The sequence below is a fragment of the Ipomoea nil genome, unplaced genomic scaffold (genome assembly GCF_001879475.1).
Source record: "Ipomoea nil cultivar Tokyo-kokei standard unplaced genomic scaffold, Asagao_1.1 scaffold0873, whole genome shotgun sequence".
Classification (NCBI taxonomy): Eukaryota; Viridiplantae; Streptophyta; class Magnoliopsida; order Solanales; family Convolvulaceae; genus Ipomoea; species Ipomoea nil.
The window spans coordinates 925,136-944,727 of NW_017617301.1; the positions used below are offsets into that span (position 1 = coordinate 925,136).

General features: G+C 34.9%; 2 protein-coding genes across 4 annotated transcripts; both read left to right on the forward strand.

Moving 5' to 3' along the window:
• The first annotated feature begins 206 nt into the window (after window positions 1–206).
• Window positions 207–8,807, forward strand: LOC109178896 (C2 and GRAM domain-containing protein At1g03370-like). 2 transcript variants are annotated; one of them, XM_019328446.1, is made up of 10 exons: window positions 207–1,103; window positions 1,475–2,347; window positions 2,534–2,713; window positions 3,494–3,682; window positions 3,793–4,076; window positions 4,193–4,309; window positions 4,605–4,867; window positions 6,646–6,883; window positions 7,611–7,883; window positions 7,991–8,807. In XM_019328446.1, the coding sequence occupies exons 1-10, from the start codon at window positions 749–751 to the stop codon at window positions 8,216–8,218; spliced, it is 3,000 nt and encodes a 999-aa protein (XP_019183991.1). In that variant the 5' UTR covers window positions 207–748; the 3' UTR covers window positions 8,219–8,807. The 2 variants fall into 2 exon arrangements, with proteins under 2 accessions (XP_019183991.1, XP_019183990.1); XM_019328445.1 differs by having other exon boundaries at window positions 1,475–2,713.
• A 6,075-nt stretch (window positions 8,808–14,882) lies between these two features.
• On the forward strand, window positions 14,883–18,985 carry LOC109178897 (nuclear inhibitor of protein phosphatase 1). Of its 2 annotated transcripts, none has more exons than XM_019328447.1 (3): window positions 14,883–15,062; window positions 15,839–16,419; window positions 17,589–18,985. In XM_019328447.1, the coding sequence occupies exons 1-3, from the start codon at window positions 14,919–14,921 to the stop codon at window positions 18,379–18,381; spliced, it is 1,518 nt and encodes a 505-aa protein (XP_019183992.1). In that variant the 5' UTR covers window positions 14,883–14,918; the 3' UTR covers window positions 18,382–18,985. The 2 variants fall into 2 exon arrangements, with proteins under 2 accessions (XP_019183992.1, XP_019183993.1); XM_019328448.1 differs by having other exon boundaries at window positions 14,967–15,062; window positions 15,812–16,419.
• The last annotated feature ends 607 nt before the right edge of the window (window positions 18,986–19,592 follow it).

A 19,592-nucleotide genomic window follows, 5' to 3' on the forward strand; every position in this document is an offset into this window, starting at 1 on the left:
TCCTTTTCATGAAGAAATCACAAAACTTCCGAAGAGAGAAGTGTTAGGTTGCTTGCATGAAATTTAGCACGTACTCGAGCCGACAACGGGGTACGTGTGTTTGGTCCACTGGTTTAGGTGCGTTGAAATAATGGACGGGGCCAATGGGATCCAAGGCATTTCAAAACCAACATTTTTGGAAACAATAATGTTTGATTTCAAACGTTGAATGCGCATATATATATTTCAACCTCTTTTCACTCTCTCCCCTCCTCCTGTCTGTCGTCCTTGTTTCCTTTTCAACAAAATGTTGATTCTAAGTGATTCTTAGGAGCCATAATTGAAAACTGTATGCCCTTCTTTGGGTTTTAAAATCTTCAAATCTCCCACAGGATTTTGATTTCATTTCTGTTCCTCTGAAATTTGATCATTTCCCTTTAGCCTTCTATTCAATTTGATTTCCTTCCATTCTCTTGGCATTTCCTCCTCCCCATTTCTGCAATCTATATCTATCTATCTATCATCGTTATTTATTTGTTCTTGTTTCCTTTTCTTTGATTTGCCCATCGCATTTTCCCATTTTAGAGGTCGATTCTCATCATGCACGTGCTTCCACATAGTAATTTGTAATTTTTCTTGATTTTTGATGAGGAACCCTTTTTAATCATTTGCTCTTTACAGTGTACCATTTTCGGATTTCTCTCCTGGGAGTTTGATCGTTTCATCAATGTTTTACCTTTGTTGAAGAGTTTATTGCGCATTTATTGGGATGAATTTCAAGCTTTTAGTGCGAGTGATTGAGGCACGTAATATACCTGGAAATGACCCAAATGGGCTCAGTGATCCCTATGTAAAATTGCAGTTGGGGAGGCAGAAGTTCAGGACTAAGGTGGTAAAGAAGTGCTTGAATCCATCATGGTGTGAAGAATTCGCCTTTCGGATTGATGAGTTTAAGGAAGAGCTTGGTATAACTGTTCTGAGAGAGGATAAGTACTTCAATGATGATTTTGTTGGCCAAGTTAAGTTTAACATTTCTAAGGTTTTCGAAACCGAAGGCAAATCCCTTGGCACTGCTTGGTACACTTTGCAGCCCAAGCATAAGAAGACTAAGAATAGGGACTGTGGTAAGCTGTTGTGTATTCTTCTTATTTTGCGTTTGATAGAATGATTTCTGTTTCTGCTTGTTCCCTGTGATCATACATTGCCCGGATAGTGGAAATTTACTCATCAGATATTGCTTTGTTTCATAAAGTTTATATTTTTAGATTTTGTGATAATCATTTATGATTATGAACTGTGAATAATTTGCACACAACTACAAGTTACTAATGAATTATTCACTTAATAAGCTAAAAAGTGTTGTATCATCCATCTAGACGGTGTTTTAGTTGTCATTGTTTGTCCCATCAAAGGGGAGAAACAGAGGTACAGGAAGAAATTCGAGTTCTTGGATTTGTTAATTGTGCAGTTGAATTGTGCTCTTATCTTTCAACAGGTCAAATTCTCCTCACTATTTGTTTCCCTCGAAACAATTTGTTGGGGGACACACAAGCTGGTGGTGATCTTGCTCCGTTGACAAAGAAAAATACTGATGCAGGAAGTGAATCTATTCCAAGGAATTTGTCTTTTAATTTTCCATCACCAGGGAGGTTAGAAGAAACAAGCTCATTTAAAGATGAAAAATCAAATCCACAAACCTTGGTTGGCCGACTTTATCAAATTTTCAATAAAAATGGCGATGGAGTACCCGTGTCGTCTTCTGTTAAAGTTCCAGATATTCCAGATATATCTGAAAGTGTTGGTTCTTTGGATAATGGGGATACACAAGAGGAGCGGTTGTCATCAGTAAGTTTTGAAGAAATGATGAAAAGCATGGAGACGAGAGAACAAGAGAGTGAACTTCCAAGTAATTTACCGGGAGTAGTTGTGGACCAAATTTTTGCAACAGCACCACGTGAACTGAACTCATTGCTCTTTTCGCCCGACTCAAACTTTCTTAAATCATTAATGAATATGCAAGGATCCACGGAATTGAATGTAGGTCCTTGGAAGTTCGAGAATGGGAGTGAGAATTTGAAAAGAGTAGTTTGTTCTATTAAGGCCCCAAGTAAATTGGTCAAGGCTTTGAAAGCAACTGAGGAGCAAACTTATATGAAAGCTGATGGGAAGACATATGCAATATCATGCACTGTGAGCACCCCAGATGCTCCTTATGGGAGCACATTTAGGACAGAAGTGCTTTACTGCATCACTTCTGGTCCTGAACTGCCTTCAGGAGAAGAGTCTTCAAGATTGGTAGTTTCTTGGAGGATGAATTTCTTGCAAAGTACGATGATGAAAAGTTTGATTGAAAACGGTGCAAGGCAAGGTATAAAAGAGAATTTTGAGCAATTCTCAAGTTTATTATCTCAGAACGTGAAGCCAGTTGATGCAAAGAGCATCGGTTCTGAGAAGGAGCAGCTTTTGGCATCTCTTCAAGTGGAGCCCCAGTCAGACAGGAAACTGGCTATTCAGTATTTTGCTAATTTTACTGTAATTTCAACGTTTTTCGTAGGGTCATATGTGCTTTTGCACATCTTGCTAGCTACACCTAGCACAATACAGGGACTAGAGTTTGCTGGGCTTGACTTGCCAGATTCTATTGGTGAGTTGATTGTTTGTGGTGTACTAGTACTACAGGGTAAGCGTGTACTGGATCTGGTGTCACGCTTTATGCAGGCAAGAGTACAAAGAGGTATAAATACTTAAATTGGCATTTCAGTTAAACACATTTATTAGGATCAATGTGTCATTTTTTAGGTTAACACTCAGAGGTGTCATTCTTTATATGATATCCTAAAGTTCATGAGACCTGATGGATGCATACATTTTATTTGCTTTTATTTCTTCCCATGATTTGCCTATTGCCTTCTCACCTAACACTGCTTGTACCATTCCAGAGACTAACTCATGTAGATTTCCCACTGCTCTCTGAAGCTTAGTATATGAACCAACATGGTTGGCGTGGTGGTTCAGCACCTCGTCCCTTAAGCATGAGGTTGGGGGTTCGATCCCCACCCATGTGAATGGAGCAAACCATGTGGCCAGTCCCCTACCACTTACAGGGCGTTCGTTTGGTTCACTGTAATTTATTGCAATTCAGATTACATAAGGGTATTTTAGTCTTTATACCATTTATTTCCTTCTCAATTCCAATAATTCTATTTCTCCCTACCAAACAACGTAATTTGAATTCTTACTTTATTCCCACTTTATTATTTTCCCACCGAATTACAATTCTTTTCCCCCCTAATTACTTCCTTCCAACCAAACGCCCCATTAGTGTGCTGACAGTAGGGAGTCCCTACTGTCAGCACACTAGGGACAGGGATTAGTCTTCTGGCTATCGGCTGGAGGGATACCTTTGGGCAACCAAAAAAAAAGAAAGCTATCATATTCTTTCACATTTCATCGTTGTCGTATTCTTTACAAAATGTTTTACCGCTAATATGTTCATTCTCTTTAAATATATTAGCCAAAGGTGGTGACCATGGAGTCAAAGCACTGGGAGATGGTTGGCTGTTGACTGTTGCATTGATTGAAGGAAGTGATTTGGTGTCAGTTGACTCAGGCGGATTTTCAAATCCATATGTGGTTTTTACTTGCAATGGTAGAACTAGAGCCAGCTCAATTAAGTTCCGAAGTTCATCTCCAAAGTGGAATGGTAAATATTAGTGCTAAAATGCATACAATTCAAAGCTGAAATCTTTTGCAATTCAGTGTTGTTTATTTTCACAAGTTGACTTTTACCACTTCCACAATGGTTTTGTGCAGAAATATTTGAGTTTGATGCAATGGAGGAGCCACCATCTTTGCTGAATGTTGAAGTTTTTTATTTTGACGGACCCTCTCATGAAGCTGCATCTATTGGACATGCTGAAATCAATTTTATAAAAACTAAACTATCAGATTTGTCTGATATTTGGATTACCCTTCAAGGGAAGTTAGCTCTAGCCTGCCAGTCTAAGTTGCACTTAAGAATATTCTTGAATAATACAAAGGGTAGCAACGTTGCCAAAGACTATTTGTCTAAGATGGAGAAGGAAATTGGAAAGAAGGTATATCCCAGTTTTTACAGTGTGTATTTGCTCCTCAAATGGTTTTTTTTTTCCAATTTTTAGTATCTAAGTCTCCTTTCAGCTAATTGGTTAGTTTCATATTAAATTATTTGTAGATAAAATTACGGTCTCCACAAACAAATTCAGCATTCCAAAAACTTTTTCATCTTCCACCAGAGGAGTTTCTTATCAACGACTTCTCTTGTCAACTGAAGCGCAAAATGCCCCTTCAGGTAGTTAGAACTGATGATTTAGTTTGTTTGTTTGTTTGTTTTTTTTTTTTTTTTTTTTTTTTTTTTTTGTATAAAGCTATTGTTTTAAGTTGCCTCTAGTCTTCTATGTAATCACCTTCAATTGGTTAGCATTTATTAAGTCTTCTTTTTGCCATCAACCTCACCAATGTGGTATAGATTTGGAAGTTAGAAATAAGCCTATTTATTGTGATGTAGCAATGATGCATGCTATTTAAATTTCACGTTTTCTGATTGTTCTCGGCTGTTCTCCTGAAATTACAATTGTGTGGTGCAGGGCCGTCTATTTCTATCTGTAAGAATAATGGGATTTAATGCAGATCTGTTTGGACATAGGACAAATTTTTTCTTTCTTTGGGAAGATATAGAAGACATTCAAGTCATTCCCAAGACTTTGGCATCAATTGGCAGTCCAATTGTCATTGTAACTCTAAAGTCGGACAAAGGGTTTGATGCAAAACATAGTGCAAAGACTCATGATGAAGAGGGCAGGCTAAAATTCCATTTTCAATCCTTTGTATCTTTCAATGTCGCAATCAGGTACTTCTAGATTCAAATTACGTTTGTCTTTTTAATCTTATGCTCCGTTTGGAAAGCAAGAAAATGACTTCTGAAAAATGTTTTCTGGAAAATGAGTCATTTTTCAGAAAATATTTTCCTTTCCCATGTTTGGTTGCATTTTGGAAAACTTGGTGTGTTTAGTTTATTTTCTGGAAAAATGAGTAGAATTGTATGTTTAAACATTTTGTCGAAAAATGACTTCCCCCAAATTTTGGCGGAAGTCATTTTCCACCAAAATGGCTTCATTTTTCCCGGTCAACGGAAAATGTGTTTTCCGTTGACTGGATTTTCCTATTGCATCCAAACACTGAAAACTTAGAAAACATTTTTCAGAAGTCATTTTCCGGGTTTCCAAACGGACCCATTGGTAATTGTGCCAAGTTTCTTTGCTTACTGCTGAAGTTATTTATCCTTCATTTTCACCTTGTAATTTGCTAATATAAAAGCATGCACATCCCCCACCCCCTTTCCCCCAATCATACATCCGTACAATAATAGCATGTTTGGTTCACAAAATGAAATTTGGAGGAATAAGAATCCCATTCCATATAGGCTGGGGAATAAAATAGGAATCCTATTATGTTGTTTAGTTTGTTGAAGCCTGAAGGATTAGACTTTATGAATTCTATTCTTGTGTTTTGGTTGATTTAAGGAATATAAATGGAATAATCATTCAAAAGATAGAAATATTTGTACCCTGAATATTATATATCAAAATATATAAATAGATATGTATATACACGTATGTACATATACGCACAAAAGTATATGTATGCCTTTATTAGATAAGTAAAATATATACATACACACACAGATGTACTTATATTTTATATATTTAGGTTTTAGTTAAATGATGGCAACATAGGTATTAAATAAAAAAAGTTATTCATATGAGAACTTAGGAAAAGCCTAATACTAAAGCCCCCAGGAATAGCTATTCCCTTTGCAGAAGGAATAGCTCATTCCCCTTTGCCGAAGGAATAGCTCATTCTTGAGAATACCATTCAGAGGAATAAAAAGCTTTTACAAATGGTGGAATAAGCCTATTCTTAGAAATGCTATTCCATTCCAAACCTATTATGCAGACGAAAAGTGTTGTAAGAGTGTTTAGAAAGTTGTTTAATAAGCCAGCCTGCTTGCAATGATGATATCTTGTTCTATGTGCCTATAACACTAATGCATCAAGTTTAACTTATTCAGATTGTTCAATTATACACTTTTTATTTTTGGGTGCATATGAATTTTCAGTAATGATATGAATTTTGCATGTTTTATTTGTTGATTAGGTTCTACTTTTATAGCAAGGAAATACTGTTTGGTTTTGAAATGAAAACAATATTGTATCGAAAACAAGTTTCAGCTTGTATATGCTACATTGTCAAAATGTCACTTTTTGGGTTGATGGGCATGGAAATGTTATTAAATCTATATTATCGAAGATACATTTGCTGGAAAACTGTTAATATCTGCTTTAAAAAATCAAGATAATCACTTAAATGGTATAAACAAGTGTTTAAGAATGACTTAAGGTAATTATTTAAGTCTTGCTTTTAGTTGTTTGTGTGTGTTACTATGTCGCAATAGTTGTTCGATCAATATGTTTTTTGAACCTTGGATCTGCTCAAGTATAAAGGTGTGATGATTTAAAGCTGTTGAAAAGGATTACTTGTTACTAATAGGAATATGATTACAGTTTCCTATTATTCAACATCCCACAATGAATTTCTTTATTGATGTTTTTTAGTGGATGTCCATAGGATGATCATGGCACTATGGAAGGCAAGAGCTTTAAGCCCAGAGCAGAAGGCACGAATAGTTGAAGAAGAATCCAAGGCTAAAAGCCTCCAGATACCCGACGAGGATTCTATAGACAAAACCTTAGTGGTAGATGAAGAAACTTTAGTAAAAAACCTCCAAAGTGAAGAGATTGATTTAACCACCGGAGATGACGATCCCAATATGTCTATTGCTTATTCCTCTGTACTTTCTGTTCCTGTAAGTACACCTTTCTCTCAAATCCTCCCTTTGTATTGTGTGCTTTCCACTTCCGTTGTCTTGTTATTTGAAGGGCAGGGTTGTAAAAATCCCGCCTAGGCACCGAGTAATCGGCGCCTAGGCGCTAGGCGCCCATAGGCCGTGGCGATTTTCCCCCTAGGCTCCCGCCTAGGAGATCGGCCGCCTAGGCGCCCGCCTAGCGCCTAATTCAGCCGCCTAGCGCCTAACTCGTCCGATTACGCCAAGTTAACTCGTCAATTTCTGTTGAGTTAGTCGAGTTAACCCGATCGACTCAACCTTGCTAATTTTTTCATTTATATGACATATATATATAATATGACATAAATACACTCATAGACTAGTTTGATACTTTCAATCTTTGGATGATTGAAGTATTTGGGTATTTCATTTGAGTTTTTTTTTTTTTTTTAATATTCTTTTGATGTTATGACTTATGAATTGTGATTATGTCATTTATTTGGATGTGTTATTTGATTGAATGTTGAAAACAACCTCATTAAAATTGTCAAATTGCAAGTCTGCTACTGTTTTTTTGGCGACCGCCTAGCGCCGCCTAGATTCCGCCTAGGCGCCGACTTGGCCGCTTAGGCACTAGGCGCTGCCCGGGCGCCCGACTAGCGCCCAGCGCCTACTGCAACCATGCTGAAGGGTCAAGTGAATTTGGGATGTAAATTCTTATGCAGTATATTGTTTGTTCCATATCCAGACAGATTTTTTCATGGAGTTATTTAGCGGGAGTGAACTTGACCGAAGAGTTATGGAGAGAGCTGGGTGTCTTAATTATTCTTGCAGCCTTTGGGAATCTGAGAAGCCTGAAGTGTATCAAAGACAGCTTTATTACAAATTCGAGAAATGCATATCACGCTACAGAGCTGAGGTGACTAGCACGCAGCAGAAATCTCGCCTTCTTGATAAATATGGTTGGCTCATCGAAGAGGTCATGACACTTCACGGGGTTCCATTCGGTGACTACTTCGATGTATGCATCTTGGAGTTTCCCCCCTACTTTTCTGCTTAAGATTCTTGTATCTGACTGCCCTTTTACCCCCCCACCCCTCCCTCTCGCCTTTCTTTGTTGGATTGCAGCTTAACGTGAGGTATCAGGTTGAGGATGTGCCATCAAGAGCCACGGGATGCAATGTTCAGGTACAATTAGGAGTGCAATGGTCAAAATACTGTAAACACCAGAAAAGGATCACCAAGAACATTACTTCCAATCTACAAGAGCGGTTGTTGGTCATGTTTAGTGCACTCGAGAAGGAATATCTCTCGGAACAGCAACTCGATAGAGCAAGCTTCCAGCAGGGTTCCTAAGCAATCGAATCCCCCACTGCACGCTTCATTCCCATGACTTCTCGTCTGGAAAGATAAGGTATATATTGAACATCATGGCGATGTCTGGATTTTGGTCAGGTTCCCGATGTAATTCACAGGTTCTGCTAATGGGAGACTAAGAGACTCTGGATTTTGTTTTTTGGATATGGCAGTTTATTTTTTGGGTACTCTGCTTAGAAATCTCCAGCATTTGGTGGTCGCATTTGACACCAACCAATCTAGAGTCGAGTTGAGTTTTGCTCCTTACTAAGGAGCTCTCCTACATTTTGTTGAAGGATATAGTAACTGATCCATAGTCTTTTGGTACATTTGAGAAGATACATACTCAGGTAGAATGTCTGTAAAGGGATTTTACCTTAGAATCCTAGCTGATATAGCATAGTTATTTGCAGATCTACAACCATTTTTCTTTTAATAGCAAATCTATGACCACCAAAACTACTAGAGTGGTGTAATGCTGTTGTTATATTGCTAGTGACTATCATCACTAGCTCTAGAATTGATCATTTTGCAAACCACATTCTTTTATTTGTTAGTTGTATGTGAAATTGGCATATTTGGTGCATAAGTTATATTTCATGTATAGATTCAGGCAATTCAGCCCATCGATTATTGTCATGTTTATCTTTAGTCCCTGGTTATTTTTGAAGTGACAGTTTTTTATTTTTTTTAGTTTTTTGTTAATATTTTATTATATTTAGATGAAAAATTCAAAAATAAAAAATAAAAAAATTTAATGGTAATGATAGGGGTAAATATGAAAATTTGATTTCCTTCCTTTTTTGGCTTCTCCTATATAGGAGTTGTATCTTTGTTCATTCTCAAGTTTGTCAAATAAATTTATTGGAACTTCAAGATATCTAACTCATGAGGAATTTGAGTAAATCAAAGTTTCATATTTATAACAATCAAATCAAATAGTCACTTCGGGAATAATTCTGAAATTGAGCCTATACATGAGATAACCAATCGTTATGCGTTGGACCCGTGTCCAGCATGCTTGCTGGACACGGGTAACAGTGCCGTTAGGCACTGTTATCTTTTTTTTTTTTTTTTTTTTTTTTTTTTTTTTTAAATTTCAGATGCTTCGTTATAGGAGTATATATTCATAATTTTATTACTATATTATTAATAACTGTACATTCATAACTCCATAACTGTACGTTCATAACTCTATAATTGTATATTCATAACTCCATAACTGTACATTCATAACTCCATAACTGTACATTTATAACTCTATAATTGTACATTCATAATTTTCGAAGCTCTATGTTCACAATTTTAGAGCTCTATGTTCATAATTTTATCACTATATGTTCATAATTGTAAGTTCATAATGTTAGAGCTCTTTGTTCATAATTCGATCAATAACTGTACATTCATAATTCCGTAATTGTAGATTCATAATCTCATAACTGTAGATTCATAACTCCATAACTGTAGATTCATAACTCCATAACTGTACATTCATAATCTTCGAAGCTCTATATTCACAATTTTAAAGCTTCATGGTCATAATTTTATCACTATATATGTTCATAATTGTAAGTTCATAATGTTAGAGCTCTGTGTTCATAATTTCATAATTGCATAACTGTACATTCATAACGGCATAACTGTACATTCATAATCCAAAAAAAAAAAAAAATAACGCCGTTAACGGAAAACGCGCGCGAAATTTTTTTTTTTTTTTTTAACTAAATGACGCGTTTTTTTTTTGAAAAACGACGTCGTTTTGGGCCCGTGTCCACAATTCACTGTGGACACGGGTCCAGGGCATAATTTGCCTGAGATAACTCAATGCCCAAGTATGTCACATATTGTTTGTGCTTTGCACATTCTTTTAACATTATATTTCATAATTATATGATCAATAATTTAGAACTCTAATTGTTTGGTACATCAAAAGTATAGTTGGTAATTGGGCATTTTAGGTATGTAAAAATAGGTTGGAAACAAGTCATTGTTAAGTTCTGGAGTGAATTTTCAAGATGAGAACTATTGTTTTTAGATCGATTACAGAAGTCACAAGATATAACAATTATATACACAAAAAAGAGTTACAACAGAACTAGGACTGATAGTCCTAAAACTCCTCCTCAAGCAGAGGGTGAGCTAACAACATGTAGCTTGTCATGAAGAAAGGAGAACCGCGCAGTGTCGGAAGAGCTTTCGTGAAGATATTAGCTAGTTGGTCCATCGTCGAAATAAAATTTACCAATATCTCACCTACAGCCACTTTGTCGCGAATGAAATGATAATCGATCTCCACATGCTTAGTACTGTAACACCCCCAAATTCTAAAACAAAGATATAAGGAAATAAAGGAATAGATATGTTGAAATATTCAAATGCGGAAGCTGAAACCATCTACATAGGGGTGTTATGTAACACTTAAGGGAAATTCTAAACCCAAGTGCTAAGGCGAGTTAGCGACCGCTACATTATCTTTTGACATCATGTAGTCAATAGAGATAACCCATGTTGTGAGAAATTGTTTAATGGTATGATGTCTACGACTTATAAGTCTAGACTTACCATTCCACATCTAACTCTGTATTTAACCAATTTTCGCTTGACTATCGCAATGCACACAAAATTGGAGGTACGAGTTCATCTCTAGGAACATTCCCGAAAAATGGCATAGCCATTCAGCCTATTCACTCGCGACATGAGTCTAAGGCTCTCAGCTTAGATCCCGTCATGGATCTTAACTATCACAAATCATTTCGAAAATTTCCATACAACCAACTGCAATGGCCTACGTAAACACGTAGCCTTTAATGGACTTAGCATCCTTTGATATCTTTTTAACGTGCTATACTTTCCAAATACAACTAGATATCCTACGTAGTGCAGTCCAAAGTCATGAGTATACCTTAAGTATCTCATAACTTTCACTATTGTCTTCTAGTGTGTATCATTAGGGTTATTCGTACGTCTACCGAGTTCGTTAATCGCAAAGGCAATATCCGACCTAGCACAACCCATTGAGAATCAATATCTCATTCACCCATTATCTGTTTTGAGCGTACAATATATCAATCTCTTCGTCTCACTACGAAGAACCCGAATCCACTTTGACCAGACCCATTTCGGAAGTGGACCCCACTGATAATTGTACCACAAAATAACCACTTAAAATGTTATTTTAATGCTATTTTTCCAACATAATTGTACCCAGAGACGGAGCTAGTGTGGAGGCAGCGATATATAACATTAGATGTTATATAAAATAAATATTTATGTTTAGAAGTTTAATAGGTTGAGTAGCTTAGTTGGTTGAACTTTATGGTCATAGGTTCAAATCTCATTAACATCATTTTTCTTATCTTCACTAGGTTGTTTATTTTATCTCTTTCATTCTTTCTCAAGATAAATATTTTTTAGTCTACTTTTATAAATCATTTAATTAACAAATTAAATATTCTTTTAGTCTACTTTTATGAATCATTTAATTAATGTAATATACAAGTTTATATTATACTTAATTGTATTCGAATTAATTTAGAAAAGAGAAAATTTCAATTTTGATCATATGACTATATGGGCTTTGTTAATTTTAGCACCTAACTTTTAAAAATATCAATTTAGTACCTTGAGTATGTAATTTTTGTCAATTTTGGTCACTCCGACCAAATTGCCAGCCAAATTTTACCGAAAAATATTAATAAGTAAAATAATGAGGGTATTATAGTCATTTCACTCCTCTTTTCTTCTTCTCCGGCGAGATCATCTTTTCCGGCAATGGAACACCAAATCTAGAGCTCCACACCACATTTTGCTCTTTCTTTCCGTTCATCCACTTCCGATAAATGAATAATTTCACGGATTCGGTTTGGATGAACATAAATGATTTGCCCTTTGCAAATTTATTAGACTTTTGAAATTTGTCTGTTTGTGTGTTAACTAAAGTTGGTGGCGTGTTCGCTGATGTGTGTAAGACTTGTCGGAGAAGAAGAAAAGAAACGTGAAATAACTAAAATACCCTAATTATTTCAACTATAAAAATTTTTCAGCGAAATTTGGCCGGGAATTTGACCAGAGTAACCAAAGTTGACAAAAAGTACATACTCAAGGTACTAAATTGACACTTTTGAAAGTTAGGTGCTGAAATTAACAAAACCCTATAGTCATATGACCAAAATTGAAATTTTCTCTTTAGAAAAACTTAAAGTTGATCTAACTAAAAAAAATTAAATTAAAACGTATTTATGATTATAGTATTATTCAAATTATTTTATCTAATTTATTATGTTTCATATGTTGCATTGTCATAAATATTTTCATATTTTCACCCCACTCAAATATATTTTTGGCTCCGACTCTAACTATCGTGTAATATATGAAAAACATTCTGTTGTAAGTTATAATATATTTTGTATTTTAACCTTATTATGACTGTTTGATATTTTGTAATTGACATTTCTAACATTATTTAAACTTTGCCCCCACTCACAAAATTTTCTAGCTGCGTCTCTGATTGTACCATTATAAAAATACATACAAAAAATATTAATACTATAATTACCTAAATCATTGCAATAATGCAAAAGCATAATTGAAATATTAAGTTTTGTTCTAAATAATCAAAAGAAGATTAATTAAAGATTAAAAACTTAACCTAAATTTGTTTTGTTTTTGTTTTTCTTTAAAGCGAGAAAATCAAATGATTTTTAAAGTTTCTAACTTTATATTATTATCTTTAATATTTTTTGAATGCTACTGACTCTATTACATTCCACTGAGACTCGATCTCATGACCCCCCTACATGGGAGAAGTCACTACATGTCATTGAGCACAAGGTGCTTGTCAATACATTTTAACATATTTGTAGTATATGTTTAACAAGTATGCCAACTATAATTGAGATGGAGTTCGAACCCAAGACCTTTCTTATAGAAATTAATGAGTGAGTTAAGAATAATAAATAGTTAACGAAATATTTTGTTACTGAAGTTTATACTAATGAAATTTAGGGTTATTTAAGGAAAGAAAACAATATAATAGAAGGTAAATAAAAAAAATCACTAAAAAAAACTAAAATCAAAATAATATGAACCATTCATTTTAAGAAGAGTAAATACCCAAAATGGTCCTTCAACTATAGCTAAATTCACAAATTAGTCATCGACTTTTAATTTTAACCAATTAAATCCTTAACTTTGCAATTTTACATATATATCCTCATACCAATATTACATATTGCAAAGTTAAGGACTTAATTGGTTAAAATTGAAAGTCGATGACCAATTTGTGAATTTAGCTATAGTTGAGGGACCATTTTGGGTATTTACTCTTTTAAGAAACAATTACACCAACATTTTTTTGGTTCCAGTTAAATACCTAACATTATTGACATTTATTATATTTGTAGATTTTGTAGATATTAATATTAATATATATATATATATATATATATATATATATATATATATATATATATATATATATATATATATATATATATATATATATATATATATATATATATATATATATATATAGAATTGCACTCAGGTCCGAATGCTTCGCCCAGGCGCGAAATAGGAATGGATTCTATCTGTCCACATACCCAGATCTAATGGATGAAAAACACTGATTTTTAAAAAAAGTGCGATGGCATTTTCGTAAATAATTGAGCATTGAAGTGCAAGTAAAATGTATATATATATATATATATATATATATATATATATATATATATATATATATATATATATAGATTTAGGTTCTCGTGCGAGTGAGGGTTTCAGGTGCGGTTGTGCGGTTTAATCTGAGTCATTCATCTCGCTTTAATCAACGTCCAGGATTATCAAAGTTTTTAAAAAAAAAAAGCGGTGGAAATTTTGTAATTTTTGCATTTAGGTCAGAATTAAGGTGAGCAGATATGTGATTAATGTGCGTGAGTTTTGTGCTTAATGTGCGTGTGTTTTGTGCTTAATGTGCGTGAGGTTTGTGCTTAATGTGCGTGGGGATGTGCTTAACGTGAATAGTTGTTAAAACTTAAAGTCTGTGAGTGAATACTTAAAGTGCGTGAGTTTTGTGCTTAATGTGCGTGATGCTTGTGCTTAATGTGCGTGGGTTTTGTATTTAATGTGCGTGAGTTTTGTACTTAATATCAGTAATTGTTAAAACTTAAAGTCTGTGAGTTAATATTTAAAGTGCGTGGGTTTTGTGCTTAATGTGGGTGAGGTTGTGCTTAATGTGTGTGGGTTTTGTACTTAAAGTGCGTGAGTTTGTGATTCAGATCTAACACTTAAGGTGCACCTTAGCTTATACTTCTTTGTTTCAGGCACGTTTCTTTTTTTTTTTTAAAATTTTCATTGATTTTTTTTTTTTTTTAATTTTCATTGATTTGAGCCGTTGATCTAAATTTGATCAACTGCTCAGATTTAACGCACAACCGCACGGGAAGCTATACCCGCACCTGAACCCTTCCCTATATATATATATATATATATATATATATATATATATATATATATATATATATATATATATATATATAGTAGATTATTATTATTATTATTATTATTACAATTATTATTTAATTAAAGTTTGTATTATTCGTTAAAAGAAATTTTAAAGGGAGAAATGAATATTTTGTGAATGTAAAAAAATGTGTCATACATGTACTTGGTCGGTCATTCATATTACCTACACAATGGCACAATGGTACAACCTCTCTCTCTTTACCCCTCGTCTCTTTCTATTCAATACAATCGATTTGCATACGAGCTTCAACTGCAGATAAACCCTAATCAGAGAATAGAACCCGAAATAAGGAGAAAAGAGCTTCAATCTTCGTTCAAAAGGGTAACCCTTTTCCCTCTTTACACAATTTCCCAGTCAATTCACCGGAACTTGTATGACCAAAATCCAATGTTTTTTTTCTCCTGAGATTAGATTGCTTCTCGTTGTTTCAGTTTCTGTTTCCACGAATTATGTTTTTCCTTATAATTTTATATATTGTGAACAATTTGCTAAGATGATCTCCATAAATGTTCTAAATCAATGTGCCTTGTTTTGCTGCAGTTTTAGCATTGAAATTTATCCCTCGGATTTATTTCTTCAGCTTGAATGTTGCCACCGTCGTAACTCAGCATCTCAATTTAGTACTATTTTGTGAACCCCAAGTACTAGCTAAGAGTAGATTATTGCATAGTTATTACCTGTTAGGCCTCTACATTTCACTCTAGCGAACAGTTAGGTTATTGCATACATACTTGTGTATCAACCTGCTCTGAGGAATAAAATTGCTTGTTTTGTTAAAGAAGTTGTTTTAGCATTTAACAAATTGTACTTTGTACTCTGTATTAAGCTTCTGTAGACTGTCTTGATTGAGAATTTTTAGAAATACTATAAAATTTCTTTGACATGCTTTTAAGTAATAAAAAAAAGAATTTTATATGCAGTCAGTTTTTTTTTTTTTTTTTTGTTTCTCATTTTTTCTTGCTACAGTTTCTTGTTTAACTTCATTACAAGTAATAATAATAATAATAACTTAGTGTAATATTTATTCATCAAAGTGAGAGTATGGATAAAACATGAGTCATGGATGGCAGGGTGTTATTTTTTGGAAAACACAATAGTTTTGTTTGTGTGCTGATGATGTAAATGCAATAAAGAGGAGGCATTGCGTCAAGTTCCTAACGTCCTGGGCAGCCTGCAGAATTTGTTCCAAAAAGACAACCAAAATAATGTATGGAAGAACAGGTCTTGATCGCTTTAAGAAAGCTCAAACTTTAGAACCATTCTCAGTAGGTGCAAATTCAGCTTCTAAGACAAACATACAGCCAGCTACAAAAGCAGCCATTCAACCTTTGACGACCCATCCTACATCCCAAATATCATACCAGCAAACTCAGTACACAAATCTACATCCCTCTTCCCAGAAACCAGTGGAGACAAATGTGCTTCCTGTGGTGCCAACTCAACAAGTGACTCAAGTTGGGGGAGGCCAATCAACATGGCAGCCACCTGATTGGGCTATTGAGCCCCGACCAGGGGTTTATTATCTTGAAGTCATCAAGGATGGTGAAGTACTTGATCGCATTAATTTGGATAAGCGTAGGCACATCTTTGGACGCCAGTTTCATGCTTGTGATTTTGTTCTTGATCATCAGTCTGTCTCACGCCAACATGCTGCTGTTGTTCCACACAAAAACGGAAGGTGTGGGATCTTCATCCATTGCTGCTAATTGTTTGTTATTCTTTTAAGTTATTATACCATAGCTCTAATACATAGCCTTCTCTATATGTTTGATGCTTAACTTACCAAGAATAATTGTTTATAACTCATAAATTAAGGTTTTGGGTCTGCTCCATATTCTTTTCTTCTAGGCTCAAATAGTCCTTGGTTTGGATTAAGCTAGGCCACCCAAAAAAAATTCAACAGGTCTGAAGCAAAGAAGAGTAGTTGATGGTATAAAATCAAAATATGTCTAAAGTTGTACCTTTGGTCCCCATTTCGGTGTTTTTGATATACTGGTTGGACTGTTTGCCACCATGCACCAAACTACCTCTTGCATAGGTACAAATGAGCCATAATGGGGCTGTTCTGTACATGTTAATAAGGTGAGACTGTAATGGTCTCCATTCATTTTGGTTGTTAAACAACTCCATGAGTTTTACCATTTCATGTTTTGACACTGGATTTGTGGTTAGCAACTTGCCTATGGGCTGCAGGAGTCTAGTTGGAAGAAATGGGGATGATCAACTCCCATAAATCAAAAGCCATTGCCACATATGAGATATAAATTTCTAAAAAAAAAAACTATAACTCTCTAGGGTCAAATTTTCCTACATGTGCATATTTTAAGAAGTATATATATATATATATATATATATATATATATATATATATATATATATTTGGTTGAAAGAGACTTGGCATTGAAAAGAAAGAGTAAACTAAGAAAATATTCTTTCAATAATCTGGATGTATTTATACATGTATATTATGAAAAATAAAAATACATGAAGTGTAGAGAATGATTACAGGCTAAATTTTAGTAATATTGATAATCAACATTAGTATTGGTAAGAATTGAATGCTACTGCCCATTAAAATTTCTCTTGACAAGGAAATTCCTTTTTCACTTGTACAAGATCTTATCATTTTGTGCTTGTGTAATTTAGCCTGTATCAACATAAGTATTGGTCAGAATTGAATGTTACTGCCCATTAATATTTCTCTTGACAAGGAAATTCCTTTATTCACTTGTACAGATCTTATCATTTTGTTCTTGTCTAATTTTTACTTGGATATAAAAAAAAAAGTTTCTTCTGTCCATGGGCCAAATTCATGTAGGTTGATCTAGTTAATCTTTTCTTCTTCAGCATATATGTAATTGATCTGGGATCTGCACATGGCACATTTGTTGCAAATGAGAGACTGACGAAGGATTCCCCTGTGGAACTTGAGGCTGGACAGTCTTTGAAGTTTGCTGCATCAACAAGGACCTATATCCTGAGAAAGAACAATGCCGCTCTCTTTCCTCCACCACAACCTGCAGAAATTAATCTGCCCCCACCTCCCGATCCAACAGATGAGGAAGCTGTTTTGGCTTATAACACATATCTAAATCGTTTTGGGCTTACGAAACCAGGTACAGGGTCTAAATTTTCAAAGTCAAGTATGGGGGCAGATGACAATTCCATCTCTGAAAGAGCTGCTAAGAGAGTTAGGAGAACTAGAGTGGCATTTAGAGATCAGGTTGGAGGAGATCTGGTTGAAGTAGTTGGAATCTCAGATGGAGCAGATGTGGAAACAGAACCAGGGCCGGTTGGAGTGATAGAAGGAAGTCTAGTTGGAAAGTATGAATCCCTTGTACAAATTACTGTTATTCCCAAAGGGAGGGAGCAGTCCCCTGCGAAGGATTCCACTGTTTCACAAACAGGTGTCACTGAAAAACTTAAACAAGTATTGGACAAGGTTAAAAATCCTCCAAAAGGTGGAATATATGACGATATTTATGGAGAATCAGTTTCTGGTAAAGTCGGTTCCTCTTGGGCTTTTTCCACTAATGATCAAGCCCCCTCAACCAATGATCCAAATGCAGAATCTCCTGCTTCTTTGCCTATAAGTAAGTCTAGCAATGACGATGATGATACGGATGATTTATTTGGCTAGGCATATGCTTTCCTTGGTTGCAAGTGTTGATCAGTACTCCACAAGTGAATGGCATGCATTTCTTGGAAAACATGCCAGGTAAATGGAAATTTTGTTGTACTTCATCATATTATTCTTTCCCTCGCTGTGCATTGGAGGATTTGAACTATAACCATCTGTCTGTCAAAATGAAATGGGAAAAGATGTCTGTTAATGTTTGTTCTCTATTCTTAACTGATTGAGCATTTTAAAAGGCTACATCAAATTGTGGTAAAGATCATTTGCAAAGATCCACTTCCAGTTGTCAGGAACAATTGTTTGATAGAAGTGGCTACAATCACCAGAACAAGAAGCAGCGCTGTCTTTTCCCTGTTAGTTTTGTTCAGAAGGCACAAAGGTAATTTGTTCCGGATGATAAAATCCTTTATGGTACAAAGAATGGAAGAAAAGATAACTTTGATGTGTATCAACATGATTACATTAACTTTGCTTGCTTCTTTGCCTCTTTTTCTAACATTTGTGATGTGTGGATATGTTGTAGCCAATGTCCATTTTGCTGAAAATTGCCTTTGTTGTTCACTTACATGTCAATTTGATGTATTGATTCCATAACTTGTGAGGTTAAGTTGGACAAATTTTTGAATTTAAATCCATTTTCAATACAGCAACAAACAGTTATAAAACCACTTATATTTAACTTGTTGACTGCGGAGATTAAGCCGTTGAGCTCTAGCCTATTGTCTTTAGCAAGAAACAGTTATATATAGTAAGGTGTTTGGTTCAGGTTATTTCGTAACCTTAGGAATGTGAATATGGGTGTATTTAAAAAAATGGCTTAGCAGTCAAAGTTTGGTTTGTTTAACCAATTTCAGCTTATTGTTTTTTTTTTTTTTTTTTTTGAAAGCAACCAATGTAGTTATATTTATAGATAAGTTGAAATAGCGTCTGGGATAGAGTCCCAATACATAGCCGTAGAAAATTGTGTAGCTGTAGAAGTTAATGTGTGAGCTAATAAATTCTGCGATCTAGGAACAAAATTAACTGAGCAAAAATTAAATGAAGTCATGCAAGTTTTGCAGGCATCAATGGCATAACTAATATACGATCTGGGCGGAGCCTAGATAAATAGCACTGTAACGTCTGACAATTTGTGTAAATCTGGACGGTCTGTTCACCACGCTGCCGTAGTCATGATAAAGTTTCTTTGCATGCAAACGCCTCGGCCATGAGCG